Raw genomic sequence first — 23,116 nt, forward strand, 5'->3', positions numbered from 1 at the left:
CCTGCTGGGGTTACGGGAGATGGATGTCTTGATGGATGTCTGCATCTAGAGTCGCAGCAAAGGAGTCGGGTGTCTACGTGAAGCAAATGTTGACAAAAGAAAACTGGAGTATTGACAGCAGGTCAGTGCTGATAGAGGCCATTAAAATCACAGCCAGTCTTCGTGGAGAATCTCCTTAGACTACTGGGCCCTAAAAGAGGCAAAACAGGGAGAGGATGCAATTTCCCCACTTAGTTTTAACTATACTTGTATCATTTCAGTATTCAAACTGCTACAGTGAAAGCACCTTAAGCTAGGTGAATCTTTTGAGTTCTAGGTTTTAGTTATGAGGAAGATGAAATCGCAGCAGTGACGGGGTTCATTGTGTTGAAATACCTGTAGTGTCAAAGACAGTGCACATAATATGACTTTTTATATTTGCTTTATCACAAAGACATTGGATTCCTGTTCTGTAGTGCAGAATAACTGAGAGGAACCGCCTGAGACTGTCACTCATACTCAGCACGCTTGACAGACAACTGTTAGGATGGGGAATAGTGCATTAAAAGCCCACCTGGAGACAGCACAGAAAACTGGTGTGTTTCAGCTAACTGGAAAGGGGCTTACAGAGGTAATGTATCTGTAGGGGAAACGTGGCTGGTTTGTGTGCATGACTGATGCTTTTGGAGAGGAATTCCCACCTCTTTGTCATGATGCGCTGCATATATGTATTTCTTATAAATAGTGATGGATAAAATTATGTCATGAATTTGCTTTTTTTTTCCTTTTTGCCTGATTTTTTGTTTTTACTGTCTTCTGATTGAGGATTTATTTAGCAGGGCACTCGCATGCTTGTGAGCTTATGCTTTAGAGTGCATATATGTTCAAGAAGTACTAGTTATTATGTTGCGCTGTTTTAAAGAAAGGCTGTAAACTTGAGGGGAAAACCTGTAAATTTTATAACCATATTGTTGCCTAGAAAGATACTGCACAAGTTTGTCACGTTTAGATGCTTGTGCTGTGTTTAACTGCAGTCATATGACTAGTCTGTACAGGCTGTTCACTGGGCTGCAAGCTTCCTGAAGTTTATTATATCGGAAATTGTCTTGACTTTGACTCGACTGCAGGAAAAACACAGAATGTCCTGGAATCATAAGTCAAGTAACCATTCACTGGATAGCCAAAATAACTCTATATTGCACTAATTTTCCAAGACTTCTAAAGTATCTTTTTCCACTGTCCTACCTTCTCTCTTCCCTTTTGCTCTGCCAAACCTAAGAGAATCAAAATCACTGGCCTGTGGACCAGGATTCATCAATGGTGATTGTCAGGTTTTTCTTTTTTTCAGCTCAGTGCCAAGTGCAGATTAAAGTGGTATGGGATGTAAATAAGGAAAATGGTTTACATAATTATTTTAAAAGGAAAGCAAAAGTAAAATTCCACAATGTGCTAAACTATAGAGTTGTAACTAGCTGTAGAATATTTTTAAATGACAGGCACGTTTCAGAGAACCACACACGAGGACTAAAATAGAACCAAGCTCAAGTCATGGTACACTTCCTTCTGCCTTTTAAATTTAAATTCTTTGGATTAAAATCTACTTCCTCGATGTCAGACTGTCTCCTTTATATCCCTTTTCCCATCCTCAGATGAAAAAAATACATTTAAAAACACCTATTAAGCAAATTTGCCAGCTTAGTTGCACACTGTGGTGATTGAGCATTGTGATATATGTTTAAGCTGTGTAACTTGAACATTCAAAGCTGTAGCAGCTAATTAAATACTGTATTGTTTTTCTCCCCCATAGTTTCCTGAAGATCTGCAGAAGCTTACAAGCAACTTAAGGACAATAGACTTGTCGAACAACAAAATAGAGCTCTTGCCGCCACTCATTGGAAAATTTTCCTTGTTGAAGAGCCTTGCTCTAAACAACAACAAACTGAGTATGTCTGCTTATGAATATCTCCATAGATTTAAAAAAAAAAATAACCTGATTTCTCTGATGAGAAACTAAATTTAATGATTTAACTCTCTCAGGATGTAAATGGGGAGTTTAGTCACCTAAACTGAAATCTTTGGGAATCATGTACAGGAGAAAAAAGCCCAGAGCCGTAAATTCTTCAAAACTAGTTGCCAACTTAGTTGTATTATCAGTTTTGCAATGACATGTAAGTACTTAAAACCATAACGTTTCTGTGCTGTGACTTGCTGATCTGAAATTTTAAGTGTCGAATGGTTCAGTACTTGCACAGAGAACAGGTAAAAAAGAGCACCTGTAGAAAATGTTGCTGGCCATTCAGTGGCTGTTACTGTTTCTGTTGGACAAAAGTACAGCTTTTTGGAAAAGTTAGATGAGGTGAAGAAACTAACTTTTTTGTGTGTTAATTGTGTATTATCTGCCTTTCTGAAAACCACGTTTACAAACTTCTGACTCTAGTGCAACTCAGAAGTGCTACAGGTTATACATGTGTGTAGGTAGAATGAGGGATGCATGAATGCCAGCAGAGCTTACCTGGTGAGGCTTATGTGCTGGTATGATACAGGATGAATTATCTGAGAACTTACTTTTGAGTAATACCTTTAAAAAGCTACAGCAAACCTGTAGCTGTGAATTGTGTGGGACTTCAAGTGTCATAGAATACATCGGCAAAGTGGTTGGTAAGGAGTACAACTGATAGTCTAAACTCTTTTGATAGTAGTGTTTTCAGCCTCTGATTTGAAGGTCTGCCGTGTCTGCAGGTTATTTTAAAGATACTTATGGAAGATGGTTAAAAACCATGTGTTGTCAGTGGACCTAACTTTCTTTGCAGGGATCTGTGCCTTCATTGGAAAATGAATCCTGTGAGAAATTACTGTAATATAGCACTGTTTTACATGCAGAAACTTACTTGAATTAAAAGGGTAAGGACGTTTACTGCTCTTTGTTTAGGTCATCTCTTTGTTCTGTCATTTATTTTTAGCTGCTTTACCTGAGGAGCTGTGTAAACTGAAAAAACTGGAAACACTACACTTGAATGGCAATCACTTGAGGCAGCTGCCGGCTGCATTTGGACAGCTTGCAGCTCTCAAAACCCTGAGCCTTTCTGGAAACCAGCTTCGGACTGTGCCTACGCAACTCTGTGGTCTTCGCCACTTGGATGTGGTAGATCTTTCCAAAAACCAGATCCAAAACGTGCCCGACAGCGTGGGAGAATTGCAGGCTATTGAACTCAATTTGAATCAGAATCAGGTCTGGTAACAGAGATATTATGGACGTGGTTTATCTTGGACTTAGTACGTCCAAGGAGCATAAACTCGGACCATCACAACTTTATAGCTAAAAGACCTCCCTGTTATACAACAGAAATGAGGGATCACAACTAGAATTTATGTACTGGTACATCCCACTGCCTGATTTAACTAACTGATAAATCCTGAATTTAGTCATACAGAGAATTATTTGAACAGTTCTTGAGCAGGAATCTGATAAATGTGTAGTTTCCCTGTCATCATGGAATAACAAAAAGTTACTTGGACTTTTGATCATTATTATGGTTGCTTACATATTGTTGTCAGGTAGTTACTGTTAATGTAGTTTATATTTACATGGTAATTGTTCCACATTAGCCTGAAACAAATCACTTAAAGTAATCATGGACTGTTAACATTTTAATCCCATTTCTCTTTTCTTTCTACAGATTTCCCAGATCTCAGTACAAATCTCCCACTGTCCCCGCCTCAAAGTGTTGCGTTTAGAAGAAAACTGTCTAGAACTCAGCATGCTTCCTCAGAGTATCCTCAGTGATTCCCAGATCTCACTGCTTGCAGTAGAAGGCAACCTCTTTGAAATCAAGAAACTCAGAGAACTGGAAGGTTATGACAAGGTTTGTGTCTTCTTGTGTGTGGTTTTTTTTAAAGAAGCTTCTAGTGAAGTTCTTACTCAGTACCTCCTCAGAGTACTAAGCATTCATGCTGGTGACTAACAGCACAGTCTGTTGGTATTGTCCCTGGTACTGGATTTGTAACTAACCTCAGAAAAGAGTTTCTAGAGTTCTTCAAAGATTAACTTCCTCATAGGATTCAGGATCAATGTTCTTTCATCAGTATCTATTGAAGGGTCACTGGTGATGACAGGCATGTCATCTTCACCTTAATAGGACAAAAACTAATGGATGCATCTTATTATGCAGTATTCTTAACTGCTCATCCTTAACACTTAAGATTTGACCGTTCAGCTCTGTGAAGACTTGCTTTCTGGAACATTAATCTTAATTATAGCAAATGGCAGAAACTTTGGGAGTTTTTTTGTTTGTTTGAGATGAGATCTCTAATGTTTTGGAGCTCTAAAGCTCTGCAGTATCTGGGAAATGAAAAGATGCTTTTGACGCAGAGTGCTTTTGAGTCTCAGAGCAGCAGCTTAGCTGCTTTCAATAGTAGCGAATCTTGTATTAACTTCCGAATCTTTGTTTGTTTTCTTTGTAGTACATGGAACGATTTACAGCTACAAAGAAGAAGTTTGCGTGATCATTATTCAGACCCTGTGTATTGCCAGTAGAAGAGTTAGTGTCTGAAGCACCTGCTTCACTAACTTAAACCAAGGCTGATGGAGAGTACTCCTCCTCTAGTAGTCTCATATGGTCTGTTAAGGCCACATTGAATAAACTTGAACTAGAGAACATGGGTATTGAACTGAGGAACCTGCCCAGGGGCCAGTTTTGGGTTTTTTGTGCCAGTTTAGCTTTTACCACACTACATGTTCTCCTTTGTCAGGGCTTGTTCTTTCACAGAGAAAGGGGAATGAGCTGGCTGTTGATCTGTAAGAGGATTATTTCTTCTGGAAACATTTTTCCATAATAGCACATGGAAGTTCTACCACCAAAGCAGATCTGAAACACTGTATGTCTTGCAGTAAGCACTATTCTACAGTGAAGAACTTTTACAGCTGAGGTTTTAGTTTATAAGCTGTGTAAGTTTTTTTTATGAAGCACAAATAGTTGTGGCTAAGTGTTCTATTAACTGCTTCTGGTGAAAAAAATCATGGTTTGAGCATCCTTCATTCATATTTTACTGTACAGGCTTTCTTTTCCCATAAGCAGGAATTGCACTACAGTCCACTTCTGCTTAAGCTGTATCAAATAAAAATTAGGTTCATCTGCAGCATATTCAGTAAAAATGTAGATTGCTAGAAAATACAACACCCTTGCACTGACTCCTTGTCTAAAAAGCAATGCTAAAAGGTTTAATTGTCAGCCTACTGCTGCTGCCTTATTACCAAAAGCACCTAGAAAGAGCTAAAAATGTATGCAATTATGTAACTTATACTGAAAAGAAAATTGTACTTGATTATTTTAGTAAATGATTTTCAAAAAATCAGTTCATGTTTATTTGGTGTAACTGCTGCTGTTGTCACTTTAACAAGTAGTACCAAGTTATCACTGAAAGCTGTCACTTAGGTGCTTGGTTCCATCAGTTGTTGGGAACAGCTGTACTTCAACTGCTTTGAGAAGGCAGACGATTTGAGTATGTCAACACTTCGTTGTGTATGTCAACACTGTGACAATTCAGTTAGTATACACTGCACAATCAGGACAATGAAGTAAGAGCTCTACTAAGTACACTTCTTGGCAAGATAAGAACAGATGCATCTATTCCTAATGAGATTGTCTTTCTTACGTAACTACAGTTCTTTACTTAAACTTTCCTACATGAGGTAAGAAAGGCATTTGGACACCAACCTCCTTCAAGCTGCTGGTGTAATCATTAATGTGCTCAGTGTCTCATGCCGTCTCCTGTAAAGAAAAATTAACTGACCTCTCTGCCAATTGTATTTGCTCTGTGTAACAACTATAATTAAGATTAGCAATAAGTGGTTCTTTTATATGATGCTCAGAAGATATATCTAGTTGCTTGCCCCTGTTGCTGTCTAATTTCAATTCTTACATAGTAATACCTCTTGTAATACTGTTTGAAGGAGCATCGTCCTTCAGGTGATGGATGTGATCCACCATCATACACAGAACCAGCTTTACTTAGGAACCCCCATTCCATATGCTAATTTATGGAAGAACTACTAGCTTCCTGCAAGTAGCTGACAGCAGACAATGGTTACGAGGCTACCTAGTTTTGTAAGGGAAGTGCTTTAAGAATGCAGCTGTATGTTACCATAATGCAAGGCCCTGTATAGGCAGAAGTATTCAGCTTTGTACTATAAGACTCCACAGATTATGATGTGCAAACCCAGCAGTGAGTAGTTAAAGCCCCAGGCTTGTTTTGAATTTTACCTCCTTCCACTTGATACCTAAATCCTACTTGAAATACTAGTTTTTCTCCTAGAGATTTGCCATGCATGAGATATCACAGAAGAAAGCCCCTCGGCAGATTTCCCCTTTGCATTCCCCGTATCTGACAACTACAAAGAAGCATTCTATCATCAGTGTGCATCCACTTGGCAGTTTTGTGCTCTGGTCATTTTTGTTTTGTTTTAACTGGAAATATCTGCGCTCAAACATGCTGCTTCTCTCATTTAACATTTTTTAATCTGGATTTGTCTACTTCAAGACATGTAAGAAAAGAGTTTAGATCAGAGTGTTTAAAAATGATGCAGTTAGCACTGCTATAAAACAAACCAAGAATTCCTCAAACAAAGCCTTTCCTGCTTTTGGAAGTATTTGAGAAAGTAAGTCAACATTTCTCTTACCTGATCACTAGTACATTTAGAAACCTTTTACTTAGTCATTATGAGGCTCCTTTGCTACCTTGGATTTATGACAGCTACCTGTCAAGCAGAGGTGAGAAAACTATGAAAAATACTGAATGGTGCTAACCAAATTTGTTCAAGAACAGAGGAAGACTACTTCTGCTTCAAGAGGGAAAAAAAAGCTGGCCAATACCTTTTAGATTTCTTAGCTTTTTAGATTTGCAACTCCTGAAGTAGAAAACGTTACCCTACTTAATACCACTCATGTATTTTATTTCAGACCTCTGTAATTTGCTCTCCAGTTTCCCATTGCAGCAAGACACACTTTTCATCCATTTATTCCATCAATATTTAGGTAGTGCATTGCTGTTTGAAGTGCAGCAAAGGTGAATTAGCAACTGCAAGTCACTGCATTATGTAAACAGTGAACTGTGTCACCATACAGCCTTCACAGAGGAAGGTTCTGCAACATGCTGCACAAGCAGCACATGCTGCAGTTCATGCATAGCTACCCCTGTGTTCAGAGGCTTAATTCATCTTTCATCAAGGAGTAGGCTAGCTTGAATTTACCCATTATCATCATTTAAGCGTGCCCATGGAACATATGCTCCATGCTCAGAATAGCCACATTTTTCAGTAAGGTTTTTTTGCCACTAGTTACTGGTAGAAATACAGTATATGAGAAGTACTTCTTCCAAGCCATTCCTGGGTACACTATGCTCTCTTCCAGCTCAACACTGATGCACATCAACGCAAGTCTGTATTTTGCCCCTGCCCTCTCCCCCAGCAAGAGCTTTCAGGGAATGAGGCCCCACTATCAGGGAAAATACAATTTAAATCTCCTCACAAGAGAGACTGCATTGGCAGGAGGTTGAATCACTGGATTTAACTAGTTATTTGCCAGGCATCTCTTTCCAATACTTAACTGGAAAGTTAAAGGCGTTTTACAGAATTCTTTTATCATCCTGATGTCCAGTCCCATGTCAAATCAGTGTCTTTCAGAGAGATGGACACATTTCATGGTTTGAAGTTAGATGATGTTTTTTATGCATGGATGAAACCCAGAGTGTTAAAGATCATAACAGTCCTCTCTTCCCAACCACACCCATTCCTTTGTTAGCATTAGGATTGCTGTGAACTAAAAATAGAAGGGAAACTTCCTATTTACATAGTAGCAACTAGTTCTGTCAAGTTTTTCAAGGACAAGAAACTAAAAGCCATTTCTAAGAGAAAATAATTTTAAAACACATTCACTTATAAAAGTATGTATTTTTTGTGCACAATATATAGTTTAACAATCAAAAGCAGAAAATGTAAACCTTCATTCTTACTAGCATTCAGAAATACAAAGATGTACAAGTGTTGATTCCATCCCACAGAAATGGAAATTAAGCATCTATTCTACAGACAACAGCAAGACAATCCAAGAAGCAGTCTGTGTCATTCGCTAACATAAAGTTACCAACTCCCTCATGGATTTGACTCTTGCTGCATCAGCAAATAGTGCTGACATTCCACTAATACTCAAGATTAGAGCCTCAGAAGTTACTTGTGTGGTATTCATTGCAATATTGTGGTTCTGATATATCAGTCACAGCATTCTCTCAGCCAACATGCTAACTTGTTACTGCTCAGGGTAGTTAAGAACATGGACTTTCAATGGCAAAGGAGAAAAACATTCCAATGTTTGGAGTCCACATGCTCCAGAGCAGGTTTGCACTGTTGTAGCAGAGTAAGTTAGTCCCTTTAGTCTCCTGTTCCAGGGGACAATCAGTTCAATAAAGTATAGTTTCCTTTCACAACCAGCAGCAAATATCCCTTCAGTTAACCCGAAGTTTTTAAGAAGGGGGGCGGGGGGGAAAGAAGCATACAAATGTCTTGTGCTTTCCCATGCAAGTGGTTGTTAGAAATTTACTATGTGATGTTCTTAAAAGTACTTCTTCTCTACTTGTATTTTTAAGCACATAAATCTTCAGTTACAAAGTGGTAGATAATGAGTTTTTAAAATTCATTATCTTCCAAACAATTGCTGGAAGCCAGACAGAAGCCAACACACACTACTGAAATATCCACAGTCCCCTAAAAATGACTTCATCTTATTCACATAAAGTCTACCACTGGCCTATTTATTACATGCAGCGGCTCCATCCTTTGGATAGATTTTTTTTTTTGAGAGTGAGGGGGTGTATATTTTGTTACTTTTCTTCTTTTGTTGGGGTTTTTTGTGTGCGGTTTTTTTCCCTTAGATACCAAGTTGTCCTGTTGAACAAACTGAGAATATACCAGTAATCCTGATGGTATTTCTACTATGAATTAAAAAAAACACTGCATTTCAGCAATTAGTGTCATCTCAATAACTCTGGGATTCATTATCAATGGTTACAGGATACTTGTGGGCTATGTTTCCAAAAAAAACCCCACCTGATAATGAAATTGTTTTCGTTATTCCTCCAATCAATTTGGTTTGAAGACTTCTGCCATTCAACATTAAGTATCACAGGTTAGTCCAAAGCACTATTTTCACCTTTAAGACAGGCATTATTGCTGGGTGGAGTTAAAATTATACAGATCACTTGCAATTTATTTGCCAAAATTTTTCAAGAAAATCCTGGAAATAAAACTGATTAAATTACAGTAAAATCAAACCATTTTTCTTCATAGGAAGAGAGCTTTACCTCACCTGGTCAGAAACTCCTCTATTCTGCAGCACAATAGGAACATTATAATTGCAAGCAACTTGAACATGTAATATTTCCAACTGCCAGTCGCACGGTCTGCAATAATAAATCAGTCAGGAATCTATTTAAAACTAGTTTATTTAGAACTAGCATACAGTTCATAAATAGGTACTGCTTCCTCCTCACTTGTGACAAAGACATTTCAGAATAAGCTTCTCTATTTTCAGTACAAAGTCACTGCTGAGAGCAAACTGCATCAGATCAGTCATTATTTTGCACTGGAGAAAGGCATAAACTGAACTCCAGTGAAAACTGGCCAAAATAGACTGATACAGCATGAAAGACACATGCTTTTCTGCTCAGTTTCTTCCAGTTAAGATGCATCATTCAAACGCTTAAAGTTAACTTTTAGATCAGGGGCATAAAATTTTCCATCAAATAAATACTTCAGGGAGATAGTTTTATTTTGTTCTACTCATATGTGCGCGGGGTTTAGAGCAGGTATAGATACTCACAACAAATATGAGAACAATGCAGCATGATTTCTAGGCATGGCCTCCAAACCAATGTTGATTTACAGTAAAGAAATGGAAACCTGTATATTCCTCCAGTTACCTTTACACTAAAGTTCGTGTGGTTCGGAGTGTTTTAAAGCCCTCGACCCACAAGTACTAAGCAGTAGGCCTCTTTAATTCTGTAACTGACAAACTCAGCCCCAAACCAATCACGTGGTTTAGACTGCAAAATTATCGTTAGCGTGCTAGAGATACAAGTCAGACAATATTCACCAAGTCCCTATTTTAGTGAAGACACTCAATTTATGAGGTATTTCAAACAGTGCAAAGTGCCCTCTCCAACTTCCCACAACTGTGAATTCAGGTTACTCTGCTTGTTCAGCTTCAATAAAAGACTATTTTGGGTGCAGGGGAAAAAGAAATAAGAAACATGCAAGAAGATTCTCAAAGCCGTAACACCTTTAGCCCTGAGCAGTTTAAACAAAGGGAAGGCAGATGAGTAGGAGGAAGTTATGTTGTTGGCTGCTTTCTTGGAGTCAAGGCCATGTTTACATGAAGCAATATAAAAAATAAAAGACAATTAATCCCTACAGAAAGGGTTCTGCTTCATTTTACCAAGCCCCTCTTATTTCAGATTAGAAGATTCACAGAAGATTCACAGATCCATGAATATGGTGGCTTGCAGCTGGAGAGACAGTGTCATTAACAATGACAGCAGGCTTTAATTGTCAATTAGTTTCTTGGCTCTGACATTGGCTTGCTCAATGCGTTCCCTGTTTGTATCAGCCTGAAAGAGAGAAATTCACAAGTCATCTGCAGACTTCTTGCAAAAACATTTAAGAATTCAAACGGACAAAAGCTTCTGCAATGCAGAGTATAATCACTATGGTAGGCAGAAGACGAGCAGCTTCTGTAAACTAGATGACCTACGAAAAACCCAGTAGCATAACCTTTTATTAGGGGTTTATTCAGACTAGGAGTCCTGTATAACATTGCAGGCTACCAGTCAAGCCTATGTATTTCCCAGGTGAGTTGGAATTTTACTTTTTTTTTCTTTAATAAAAGTAACTTCAGAATAGAGCTGATGCTTTTAAGCTTAATACCACTCTTGTTTCTTTATATGATACTGTCCTTTGGAGATTCATTCACCTTCAACATTTTGACTTGGCTTCCACACGGTGCACTAGATTTCAAAACAGTTCTCAGCAGAAAAGGGTAAATTTAAACATCCTGAGATAGGTTGCCAGTCTCAAAGCCAGGAATAACATTTCCAAGTTTATTGCTGCTTTGTAAAGCAATTCTACCTTGTTTATAAAATGTTAAGTTAGTAAGATTGATCAGCAAGATTTATTCAAACCGCTAAAAATGAAAGTGTCAGGCCCAAACAGGTGCTTGAAACTACCAGAATCACTGCTGCTGCAAACAGTAATTCCCACTTGCAGTTAATCTGACCAGGCAGTTTTCAGTCCACATGATAAGCTGTAAGAATTTCATACCTCATTTTAAACTGATGAAATTTTCTAGTGTTCTTTAAAATGTTTGACTTTTACTTGGTAATCATACCAGATCTGTGGCTTCAGGGAACAGTGAAGACAATTAAGGCATCCTCCGTAAGATCATGTGGATTGCCTTATTAGTGCCACAACCCCAAAATGACAAGACAAAATTGAGATGCTGACATAGATACAACCAGCATTTGTGTCAGTCTAACTCTGTATTTGAGAAAAGTCCATTCCTCTCATTTTTAACCCTACTGGGCATTTCATGGTATCTTTAACTTCCTGTTTTGTCTTAATGACATGATTTTACAAGAACTGGTGTTCACTTCTGCTTTTTTTAATCCTTTGTATACGCTACTCATTAAAGCTTTCATTTCCTTTCTTGACTGAGATGCCTGTGAAAGCTTCTATTCATTTCAGAATACGGGAATTTCTAAAATATGCCCAATTTCCTCATAAGATACATACACCCCAACATATTTATAGAGGATTCATCTGTTCTGGGAAGTTAGTCTTTAAAGCAGTAACATTTGGAAAAAAAAAGAAGTTACTGGCTATGACTTATTTCATATGCTGATGAGGGCAGAACATGTCCCTTTGCACAACAAAAGCTATTATACCAGTCCCAATATTAGCCTGCCAATGAGAATTAGGGCAGTGAATCACTTGTGTTTTATTTTATGTTCAATGATTATAGTGACTTCTTAGGAATTCCAGAAGAATCTTGCTATTGTCAAAAATACCTATTCCCTGCCATGTACAAGATTCCCAGTGAGCAAAAAAATCCTCCAGTATGTTTGCCCTTTCAATCCAATCAAGTTTAGAAGTTCAGTTGTTTTCAGAGTAAGCAGTGACCTATGCTGTATATTTAGGTTTCCTGACACTCTGAAGCTTTTGAATTCTCAGCTACACACCCAAACACCCAGATATCTCTCTTGTTCACATCACTGCAACCCAGACAATGGTATAATCTTGATGCATACTTATTGCAGATACATGTAGATACAGCAGTAAGCCCATTCCTTATAACTTCTCACTTACAACCTAACCTCTAAGCGGAAGGCAGAGAATACCTTTGACACTTACCTTTTCATTTATCCGGTCTATTTGTTTATTCTGGGCATCAATCTCATTGCCCATATCCAAAGCCATGTTTTTCAAATTCCCAAGAATGTTTCCCACTTGAGCAAGATTTTCATCCATTTCATCTTCTCTGGCATCATTTGTTATCCTGTTCAAGCAATTAAAGACAATGTTTTTAGGAATCTAAAGCTTGCTTTTCCTTACCCAAAATTTACTTTAATATCAGTTATACCTTGGCTCAAATACATTACCTGTCAGATGTTTCTCCCCTTTTAAAACCCCACATATTCCAAGCAAGCAGCCCCCCAAAAAGGTGCTAAGCTAGCCACTATTAGAAAAATAGCCTTAGAATTTAAAGTAACAGCTACTAGAGGAAGCTTAAGACATGAGGTTGTCTCAAATACACTTTATGACAGTAAAAGTCCTTGATATTTTTAACAGACTCCTCAATAACTGAGCACTAAGCTCAACAGTCCTCACATCCAGAAACAGACTAATAATAGCACTGATATGAAACAAATGGAAGTTTAAGATGAGCACTACAATACTGAAAGTGCAGGTGTCTCTCATATCCTCTCCAAGTGGCAACAATTCTTCCAAGCAGCACTAAAAACCACCTTATTATTTAGCAACTTCACCCAAAATGCATCTTAAAGAAGCTGACAACTGGTAAATTTAGGATTTCTGCTTTTGAGATTAACGTAAAGGAGCAAACCTTGTAATATATCCACCACTTGGTCCTCCTGCAGTCTGAAACTGCTGCTGATTTATTCTTCTTGGTTGCATGGATATCACATGATCTGCCGAGTTCTCATTTCCATCTCCCCAGGTCGTTCTGTATGTCTTGCTAGCCTCGAAGTTCTTTGTCCTGCTCCATAAAAATAAGAAATCTGAACTGCTACATCAGAATATGGCTTCCTGACTGAACTGCTGTATTAGTCTAGGATTTTCAGGGACATTTGTGCCAGAGAGAGATTAGATTTTGTATACACAAGACCTTGTCTATGCAATGCAATTTCCTATATTGTGACAGTACAAACGTAACTGAGTTACTGTGATTAATTTGGTCTTCAGCTTTAATAAAAGCACAGCAATTTCCTCAAAGTAACATACTTTACCAGAAGAGGGGAAGCTTATGACAGTAACAGGAAAGCTCACACAGTCATAAGATAAAGTTGTGTTTATGACAGGAGCTAGTCTAGAGTCAGGATTTTCAGGGAAGAAATGGGGATTAATGAAAAGATTCCCTCAGACAGAAACAGCTACCCTGTGCAAGAAACCATTAATATCTACTGGTTTTTGTTGAACATCTTCTGTTGCTAAGTTTTTCTTTTCAAAGTTAATGTACCTCAGGTTAATTCTGATTATGAAACAACAGTAATCATGTTTAAATAGCTCCTTCATTCTGCAATTTGATTGTACTAACCCCATTAAAGCAACAAACCAGCTCACCATCACACTTTTATCATATAGTTCAGGAGAGAAAAATACAGCAGCACACTGACATGAAACAATGACAACAATCAGACCCACAAAAGCAAGAGGGGAGGAAAATACAACGAAAAAATAATTGATCTAAATTGGGATCAGTTTCTATGAGCCCTAAAAACATATTTTGAGAAGAATGTTCTCATGTTCATCTTGTTTGCTGGCATTTTCAGGTTTAAGCTTGATAATCCAGACTCCACTGCCACTTTTCTGCTTCTTTAAAAAGCCTGTGAGGGGAAATCTGTAGTGTCTTTCAGTACATCTAAGTTCACAATTACAGGTGATGGATTTCTTTGTAGTGCCTTTCAACAGCCCAGACATTTCACATTTGAAGAAGTGTCAATGTAATTAACTGTAGCTGTAATTAAAAATTCCCCTCATTCTGCTGGCATTTATGTAATTGAAAAGGGAAATTGTGTTTCATAGGTCAGATTCTATAAGAAGTAATCTAGTATGAATACATCAAGGGAAAGAAATGGAATTGTTACACCTAGAGGAACTCTAAAGAAACCTAAACTAGTCAATTCTAGCTCCCTGTGCATACACAGGCTTAAAGATCTCTTTAAGTAGGAGATTTTTATAGCAGGAGAGCTTTGTGTGCTTGGCTTCTGGATTAGCAAAGTCTTAGGTGCCAGAGGTAACTGAGGAATTTATTGAACAAAAACAAGTGGCCTGAAAACTACTTGCACATAAGTACACAGCTAGAAACAGAACTGCTGCTCAAACTAAGCAGTTAAGAACAAAGCTTCTCACCATCTGATTTTTAAGAGCTATTTTTCAAATTACTATATATTCACTTGTCTCGTATTTCCATAAGCATAAGGCAATTCACAAAACCTGTCAAGCTAGCAAGGCCTCAAGCAGTTGTTCAACATTCCCACTGGTAATGCGCTCTGTAGTAATTGACATTTTCTATTCACATCAGTATTACAACACACCACAGTCACAATGAGACCTGCATGCAGACATCATACACATGCAAACACAAATCCAATAGAAGCATCACTTCAGACAGCTGGTTAAATGTACATCTGCACTAGTAAGACTGACCTTGTCCTAAAATCCGTTTTCACCAGTTAAGTGAATACAGCTTCTTATCCTAGTCTTCATTTTTAGAAAGCAAGCATCAGTGTTAGGAGAGAATGGAAAAGAAAGAATAGTAAAGACCAGCAAACTGGAAAACAGTTATTAGTACATAGATTATATTAGAGTGCTGCCAGTATTTTGTTTTCACAAAGCTTTTATACATAATCTAAGCCTAGAAGAAATAAGATAAGCACTATTTAATTCAGCAAGCATTCTGGTTCAGCTTCATGCTTTATGAAAACAAATGAAATGCTTTAGAGATAACTGGTTGACAAACAACTCCAACATTGACAGAAAACCCAATGCCCCAGATATATGAAAGGCATTCAAAGTTTCTTCCTCTTTGCCCTCTACTTGCCTAGTAGATTTTTTTGCACATTACTGCCTATTTTGATACACAACTCATTATTTCTTTTACTGTAATATGTGTACACCAAAAGACTGCCACAAGCGTTCACAAACTCTGAGCTTGCTCAGTGTCAATAAGCTGCTTAGCTTCGGAGAAATAAGACTAACTACAGAAAACAAAGAGTGAAAGTGTCAAAACGCTCAAAGTCCATTAGATTGATAAAACTAATATAGATCAGTAAGCACACCTATCTAGAGGTAAGGACAGAACCATCTGCATTTTCCAAGTACTAAAGCTCTATGACTTTCAGCCTTAGAAGCCACACATACCTATCCTCAATGATCCTCAAAGTATTAGTCTGCTGGATAAGCAGACTCAGCTATTCCAAGGAATATTTACCTAAGTTTATGCTACCTCTCAGTTGAATGATAGCTGGGTTTTGGATTTTTTCCCTCACACTAAAGAGCTAAAAATGAACACACACACTATTCACTTCAGTGGTCACACTCTTAAAAGAACTTGTATCTTCTTCACTTGGAAGAACTGTGATCACATTTAATTCTCACAAATCAATTCCATACTTTGCTGCTTAGATAAAGCTAGCACACCTCCAAAAAAAAATCATTGTTTTTCTTATGACACTTATTTCTGAATTGTTTAGGCTGATTTGTATCTCTAAACGACTAAATAAGTGCCAATCAAAAGACACTCTTAACTGACTTGATTATGGTAACCAGAACACTGATGTTCTAGAGGTACTGTTAAGCAGGGTGCAAGAATTTATACAGTCACTAGTGAAAGATTAAAGCTTTAACATCGATGTGTGTTCTCCTACTCTTCCTGCCTAAAGCATGGACATTTTTGAAGTGCCTAGAGAACCAACATTACTTTCCTTATTCAAAACAGAAGTTTTCCTGCTTTTAACTTAGTACAAAAGTACTTTTGTGAAAAAGTATTTTTGGAGTCAAATTTTTAACACAGGCAGGCACTTACATATAGCTATTCGCAGTCCAGTTTAGTCTCACCTGTATGGAGATTGATAGTATTTTGCCAAATATAAGCTTTAGAGGAGATTAAGGCAGAATTGTGCAGGATGTTACACAGCAGCTATATTTACAATGAAAGGGGGACAATACATGGTTATATGCAAGTAAGCTTTAGCTAGCATCCCACAATTTTAAAAGGGTGAACCTCTACAAACCAAAACAGCTGACCTCTCTAGAGAGTCAGTATGTTTCAATAAGCTCTTTTATTAGACACCATCTCCCAGTAGGGTAGCTATTGGGGACATTCTAGAACTTCAGACCCAATTACCTGTTACAAGGACAGACACAGAGCCCACAACATTTATTGAGCTCTGTCAGTGTCTTCTCAGCTTCTCTCATATCCTTATTTATCTGGTCCATGCCTTCTTCTATGCGATTCAGTTGTTCTAGAAAAGAAACAAGTAACCTGAATAAACATGAGTTGGGGGAAATTAACATTTCCTTCAAGCAGGAAGTTTCAGTTCTATCTTCATACTTTTGTCTTTCCTGCCTTCTAGGATTTTTTTAACTTTTTAGTTTATTTTTATCACTGGAAGATATTCAATGATAAGTTTTGTTTACTACATTAAAAATATTTTCTCTATCCTTAAAGAAGCACTTCTGTTGCTGCTTTTAGAATAAATGTAGTTACATTCATGCTATGGTGGGAAGAAGAGCATCTGTAGCAGAGCTGTATTACATTATAACTAACATGGTCTCTCAACTACTTTAAAACCTCTTAACTACCACAAACATATCAGAATAACAAACAAGCAAATCTCATTCTCATATAAGTACTGTTTAATAAGCCTTTAGTTTCAGCAACAATGCCTGAATGATAATGTTTTTTCTCACAGTCATAAAATTGGTGTTTTTCTAGTGTTGGAGAGGAAGAAGGAAGAACTCACCTCCCTGTTCATCCAGCATGGTGATAGTTCTGATGCCAGCATCATGAGACTGCAGAAAGAATTTTCAGATATAAAGCCAGATTTTAACACAGCAACACAAAATCAGGTCTCTATAGGAAATCTGATACGCCAATCAAGTTAATAATAAAACACTGCTAGTGTTTTATTATTTACTACTACTTTATTGTAATAAAGCTATGCTAAGTTTCAAACGGATCCTATGGTAGGCTGATGATAATCTTGCCTAGTGTGTTTGTTGTATGTTGGTTTGGTTTTTTGGGTTTTGGGTTTTGGTTTGGGTTTGTTGGGTGGTGTTTTTTTGGGTGGGGGGAGGGAAGGGGTTGGTTTTGTTTGGTTGTGGTGGTTTATGTTTGTTTAGATATTTTTAATTATTTTAACATTACAATGAGATCAGACTTGTTTGAGTTGGAAGCAATCTGAAAGATCATCTATCCCCAACCCCCCTGCCATGGGCAAGGACACCTCTCACTAGACCAGATTGCACCAAACCCCATCCAACCTGACCTTGAACACTGCCAGGGACTGAGCAGCCACAATTTCTCCGGGCAGCCTGTGCCAGTGTCTTACCACCCTCACAGGGAAGAATTTATTCCTAACATTAATCTAAATCTACCCTTTCTCAGTTTAGAGCCATTACCCCTTGTCCTGTCACTACATAGAATGATAGAATGGTTTGGGTTGGAAAGGACCTTAAGATCATCTAGTTCCAACTCCCCTTGCCATGAGTAGGGACACCACACACTAGACCATGTCACCCAAGGCTCTGTCCAATCTGGCCTTGAACACTGCCAGGGATGGAGCATTCACAACTTCCTTGGGCAACCCATTCCAGGGCCTCACCATCCTCACTGTGAAGAACTTCTTCCTTTTATCTAATCTAAACTTCCCCTGTTTAAGTTTAAACACATTACCCCTTGTCCTACTACTAGAGTCCCTAACAAAGAGTCCCTCCCCAGCATCCTCACAGGCCCCTCTCAGATACTGGAAGGCTGCTATGAGGTCTCCATGCAGTCTTCTCCAGGCTGAACAGGCCCAACTTTCTCAGCCTGTCTTCATACGGGAGGTGCTCCAGCCCTCTTATCATCCTCGTGGCCTCCTCTGGACTTGCTCCAGCAGCTCCACATCCTTTTTATGTTGAGGACACCAGAACTGTACACAATACTGCAAGTGAGGTCTCACAAGAGCAGAGTAGAGGGGCAGGATCACCTCCTTTGACCTGCTGGTCACGCTTCTTTTCATGCAGCCCCGGATATGAGTAGTTTCTGGGCTGCAAGCGCACACTGAAGCCGGCTCGTGTCAAGCTTCTCATCAACCAACATGCCCTTGTAATACTCAGACTGAACTACAACAATACCAAACTAAAAAAGTAAACCTAGCTGTGCCATATTTTGAAGTGTGGCACTTAAATTTATTCTTTATCCCTACACCCTTCAATAGGGCTAACACAGCCTTTAGTCCTTGGAAGGCAGAATAAAAGAAACCAAAACAAAGCCTGCAAAACCATTCCTGAGAACTCAGCAGAAGAGATCAGGAAGAGAGTAGCCCATCACTAGTTTTAGAACAAAGCAAATGAAATCAGCAGTGAGGAATATACCACTGCAGGGCTCTACTGGCTTGAATCTAGCACACAAGTTGCACTCATGCTTTACTGTAAGCTGGCAGCATAGGACTGTCCATGGTAGGAGTTATTTTAGTTTCTATAAATCTCCAAACCATGATACCAAGAGAAATCATGTTGGCTCATTACATGTTCTTAATGTTTGTGTTTGAGAGGTATTCATTATGCTGATTCAAATGCCTCACTGATAACATAGCATCTTCAGTTCCACAGCAAACAGCTACCACCCAGACAGTGAGTACTGGCTTTAAAGCAGTAGTGACCAATCACTTCAGGGTTCTTATTTACTGGATTTTTTTTGTGTGCATTCTTACACTGACAACAAAATGTCTCAAGTCTTCGGCACTTGAAGTCCGAGCATTAGCTTCGTCTCTGCTTAGTGTCTGGATTCCATCTGTCTATGGTATATCCACGTACTAGCAAAACCATCTTGCTGAACCAGTTAAGCTCTGTTTTAGCAGAGCTGACCATCAACCTTATCTTACTCCCTACCAACAGGATGCTCTCTATGTTTTGAAATGACAGTATCAAAAATAACCTTTGTCATTTTTAGAATGGGGTATGCACACCGTAACAGAGTAAAGGAATAGATTCCTCATGCAATGTCACATAAACTCAAAATACAGATTTGTTCCAAGTCATGTACAAAGGTGTTAAGAGTTTCATCATCATACCTATCTTTAAAGTTCACTTATCAGCAGATTGTAAGGTGTATGTAGAGCTGCCTTTGTTTAAAACCAAAAGCAGCCCTACACTCCCACTACCCCACCCAACTGAGCCCTACCCTCTTCCTCAAAGCAAGACATTTTCACACTGTTCACAGGCAAAGGGAGTTAAAAGACAAATGGAAAATATTATGTGAATCAAATGATGCAGCAGCCAAAGGCATAACCGGCCACTGCAGAAGTCTTTTTATAACTGATCTGTAGCATTTGGATTAGGCCATTTTGCTTAAGAGGAAAACAGGTAGAAAGGATATTTATTGGTCCTTCTGTGATGTGACTTTAGATAATGTGAAAAACAAAGTCTAACTCATTCCAACTCTACTGCTGAATTAAAGAAGCAACTTGTAATAATGACAGGTGTGTCAAAACTTTGAGAAAGACAAAAAAGTGATAAAGATCACTTTGTGATAGTTAACATGCTGCCTCTTATACTTAAATTAATAAATCCTCAGGGAATTCAAGTGTTTCCTTACCTCAATGGCCAGGCCAAGAATCCTCCTTGTGCTTTCCAACGACTAGAAAGAGAATTTTAATATGAGTGTGTTAACAGTACATCGGTGTCCCAAAGTCCTCTTCACCAGTTCATTACAGTAAAGCAATTAGTATACAAAGGTTCATGAGGCTGTCGCTGTGTAATACATTCCACATCAGTCATAGTAGCAGCATACTGGATTTTTTTTTCAATAGCTAGTAAGCCCTTAGTTTTTAGTACTTGTTTTTTAGTACTTTACTTATCCCATTGGAAAGTCATAAAAGAAAACATATTCAAATGAACTTTAGTTAAAATAAGTCATGAAGTATCAACATGGATTAAGAACAGTGTAGGTACTCAGCCTGCATTGTCTCAGTAATCATGGCTGCATCATATGTACTCATATGTCAGGGAGGTGGCTTTATAATTCACAAGTTGTAATTAATTCTTATTGTTAGAAGTCTTCACCCCAGTATTTACCAAGTAAAGTGAGAGTCTGAAACATTCAACTATACCCTTGCAGAGTCACTACCCTAGATTGACTTAATTTTTAAAAGATACTGTAACCTTGGCAGATAAGTAGTTTAATCCCAGATGGCTTCTTGTAACAATTACCTCATCGGTGACCTGGTTGGCCCTCAGCTGGATTTCTTCAGGCGATAGTTCAGCCATGATGAGGAACTATTACTAGTAAGTAATCACGTTAAAGAGAATCTTCCCCCTGTAATAAGGGATATTAGTTAAGCATCAGAATCTCCTTGTATCAGTATTTTCAGTTGAAGCTAGAAGGCAATTTAAAGAATGAAAGCCTACTCAATTCATTCTGCTTAGTACACCTGGTTAGGACTAGAAAGTACTAAAAGAGTTATTCAGCTGATATGACATAACCAGGGAGCTAAGAGAAATGTAGGAACAATCAGTAGGTAAAATAGTTTCCTTTATAAGACTCAGCTTGCTAAACATTTTTTGAAAATCCCTCATTTTTACCTTAAACTAACAACAGATAGAAATTAAATTTTAAAATAAAAAGCTTCTCCTTGTTGGAAAAGTACACTGGTTTAGCCAGCAATCCAGAAATAAATTCATGAAGACACTGAAATTACTAGTATAAGCTTCAAGTGTTCTTCCCTTTCCCTTTGAGGAATTTCAGCATACAGTGAGAAGGGAAAACACACTGACCAAACACCACCTAAAATGATTCCGGTAACACTCCAGAAACTGTATGGCAAGTCCCTTAAATGCAAAAGGATCCGTAAGTTTTAAATGGTACATCTGCAATTCTAGCAAAGGTTTTCAAATCTATCTTTCTCTTAATAAAGATGGGATCAAGAGTCTCATATCTGAAGTCCCAACACACCACTTTAACTTTAGCTATAAACAGGAGATGTATTTTTCCCTGAGGAGACAAGAGGAAAAAGCAAGCCCATCAATAAGTGTATTCTCATTAGAGCCAGGTTTTTCAGAGCTAAGAATCTGCATTTTTGTTGAAGGAATAGTAATAAAGCTGGCACTCCTAGCACTGGGAAACTGAGCTCCCAGGCTATACAATGATTTAATGACATACAACATAAACTGAGCAATAAGGAGCTTTTTAAATTAATTTTCCCCTTAGATTCGTTCTTGCTTTCACATGAGTAGCTTTCAATTAAGTTCCCATTAGCCACTGGAATCACTCCAAACATCCTGTTCAACTAATGTAGGTTCCATTTTTCCCTATGAGATAAATTTTTTCGAAGACATAACATTAGTAACTGCTCTTAGAAGGGTAAATTTATGCAGACTCAGCCAGCTGTTAGCTACAGAAGGGATGCTGTTCACAGAAAGTGCACACCTCCCAGGGTGACCTGAAATAAAGACACCTAACCCCTTACAGCTGAATTACTTGAGGATTTAGAGAATACTTCAGCAGGTCTGGTCTTAAGCACCTAACGTACCTCCTCAGGTTATGGCTAAGACTACGGCTCCAGGAGTTGTTTTTTTAAGTAGCTGTCAACACAAGTTATGTTTTGCTACCATTAAAAAGAAATTAAAAAAATAATTAAAAAATCAGACATTCTCACACAAGGCCTCTCTCTATTAGCTCAGTTTGCAGTAGTCCAATCTCACTATACGATCGGTGACTCTTCACTCACAGGCTTAAGTTTAGTTCCTTTCATAACGTTTATCTAGGGCAGCTCAGTCCCAACTTCGAAGTTGGAAATGCCTCTCAAGCTGGTTTGCACACCTAAGGTCCAGTAAAGCAGGGTCAGGGAGGAAAGGACCTATTTTCACTAAGTAAGATTAAGCACAGGAAAGTAACATCAGGCTGGTTCTTTAGGTGAAGATCCCACATTTACTTAATATTCAGAAACAGGATGAAAAGTCAATGATGTAATTGTACTGAACAAGCAATACCTGGATTACTGTAGCTGTTGCAGGCCTGACCAGCTTTCCTTACTTTGGGTGTCACACAGTCAGGTACCTCTGCAGCTTGGAGCCATAAAACACGTATCTCATCTTGGACAGCAAAAGGGATATCAGAACCCCACCCTATGAATCATCTGCTTGCCAAAAATCCCATTATAATTGCAGAAGAAGCCAGAAATACAGCTATATTCTCAGAGCAACTGGAGATTCCTTTTTCAGCAGCCCTGGTGTCCTGCTCCCCTTTGCAGCTGTGGGTTCAGGCTGTCCAGTTCGTGCAAGCACAACTGCTGGCTGTATGATGTAACCCTAGCTCAGAGGCTCTGTTTGAGTTACCCAATAACCATACTGCAGCCAACACAACAGTAACAGTTCCTTTGCTTTTGAGCCAAGGACATAACAGTAATATTCTCAAACATGGTTAAGAAGGATTTATTTATAAAGCAAGTCTTTTAACAGGTAGCAAGACCCTTAACTTTGAATGCATGTTTGCAAATACGTTATAATACTAACTTCACGCCAAGAAAGAACCCAGAATCTGAAGAAAGAATGTATACTTTACCAAGCCAGATACTGAGTTTTGTGTTTTAC

General features: G+C 38.3%; 2 protein-coding genes across 3 annotated transcripts; one reads left to right on the plus strand and one right to left on the minus strand.

Annotated features, from left to right (window-relative positions):
• The first annotated feature begins 427 nt into the window (after window positions 1–427).
• Window positions 428–4,753, plus strand: LRRC57 (leucine rich repeat containing 57). Its single transcript, XM_010024385.1, has 5 exons — window positions 428–610; window positions 1,787–1,922; window positions 2,940–3,208; window positions 3,657–3,842; window positions 4,441–4,753. The coding sequence occupies exons 1-5, from the start codon at window positions 527–529 to the stop codon at window positions 4,480–4,482; spliced, it is 717 nt and encodes a 238-aa protein (XP_010022687.1). The 5' UTR covers window positions 428–526; the 3' UTR covers window positions 4,483–4,753.
• Window positions 4,754–10,430: 5,677 nt separating this feature from the next.
• SNAP23 (synaptosomal-associated protein, 23kDa) lies at window positions 10,431–20,839 on the minus strand. Of its 2 annotated transcripts, XM_010024386.1 has the most exons (7): window positions 20,738–20,839; window positions 20,124–20,165; window positions 17,287–17,335; window positions 16,668–16,785; window positions 13,146–13,298; window positions 12,434–12,578; window positions 10,431–10,635 (listed from the first exon to the last, which is right to left on the minus strand). In XM_010024386.1, exons 1-7 carry the CDS (start codon window positions 20,792–20,794, stop codon window positions 10,570–10,572), a joined length of 630 nt encoding a protein of 209 aa, XP_010022688.1. In that variant the 5' UTR covers window positions 20,795–20,839; the 3' UTR covers window positions 10,431–10,569. The 2 variants fall into 2 exon arrangements, with proteins under 2 accessions (XP_010022688.1, XP_010022689.1); XM_010024387.1 differs by lacking the exon at window positions 13,146–13,298 and having other exon boundaries at window positions 10,570–10,635; window positions 20,738–20,794.
• Between the last annotated feature and the right edge of the window lie 2,277 nt (window positions 20,840–23,116).

The sequence above is a fragment of the Nestor notabilis genome, unplaced genomic scaffold (genome assembly GCF_000696875.1).
Source record: "Nestor notabilis isolate BGI_N333 unplaced genomic scaffold, ASM69687v1 scaffold6161, whole genome shotgun sequence".
Taxonomy (NCBI): domain Eukaryota; kingdom Metazoa; phylum Chordata; class Aves; order Psittaciformes; family Psittacidae; genus Nestor; species Nestor notabilis.

Excerpts from the sequence above, each read along its gene's own strand:
- LRRC57 (XM_010024385.1), top strand. The coding sequence starts at position 527 with ATGGGGAATAGTGCATTAAAAGCCCACCTGGAGACAGCACAGAAAACT. Across the intron at positions 611-1,786 it reads CTGGAAAGGGGCTTACAGAG|TTTCCTGAAGATCTGCAGAA; the intron begins GTAATGTATCTG and ends TCTCCCCCATAG. Across the intron at positions 3,209-3,656 it reads TCAATTTGAATCAGAATCAG|ATTTCCCAGATCTCAGTACA; the intron begins GTCTGGTAACAG and ends TTCTTTCTACAG.
- SNAP23 (XM_010024386.1), bottom strand. The coding sequence starts at position 20,794 with ATGGCTGAACTATCGCCTGAAGAAATCCAGCTGAGGGCCAACCAGGTC. Across the intron at positions 12,579-13,145 it reads AGTGGTGGATATATTACAAG|GATAACAAATGATGCCAGAG; the intron begins GTTTGCTCCTTT and ends TTGCTTGAACAG. Across the intron at positions 10,636-12,433 it reads TAGACCGGATAAATGAAAAG|GCTGATACAAACAGGGAACG; the intron begins GTAAGTGTCAAA and ends TCTCTCTTTCAG.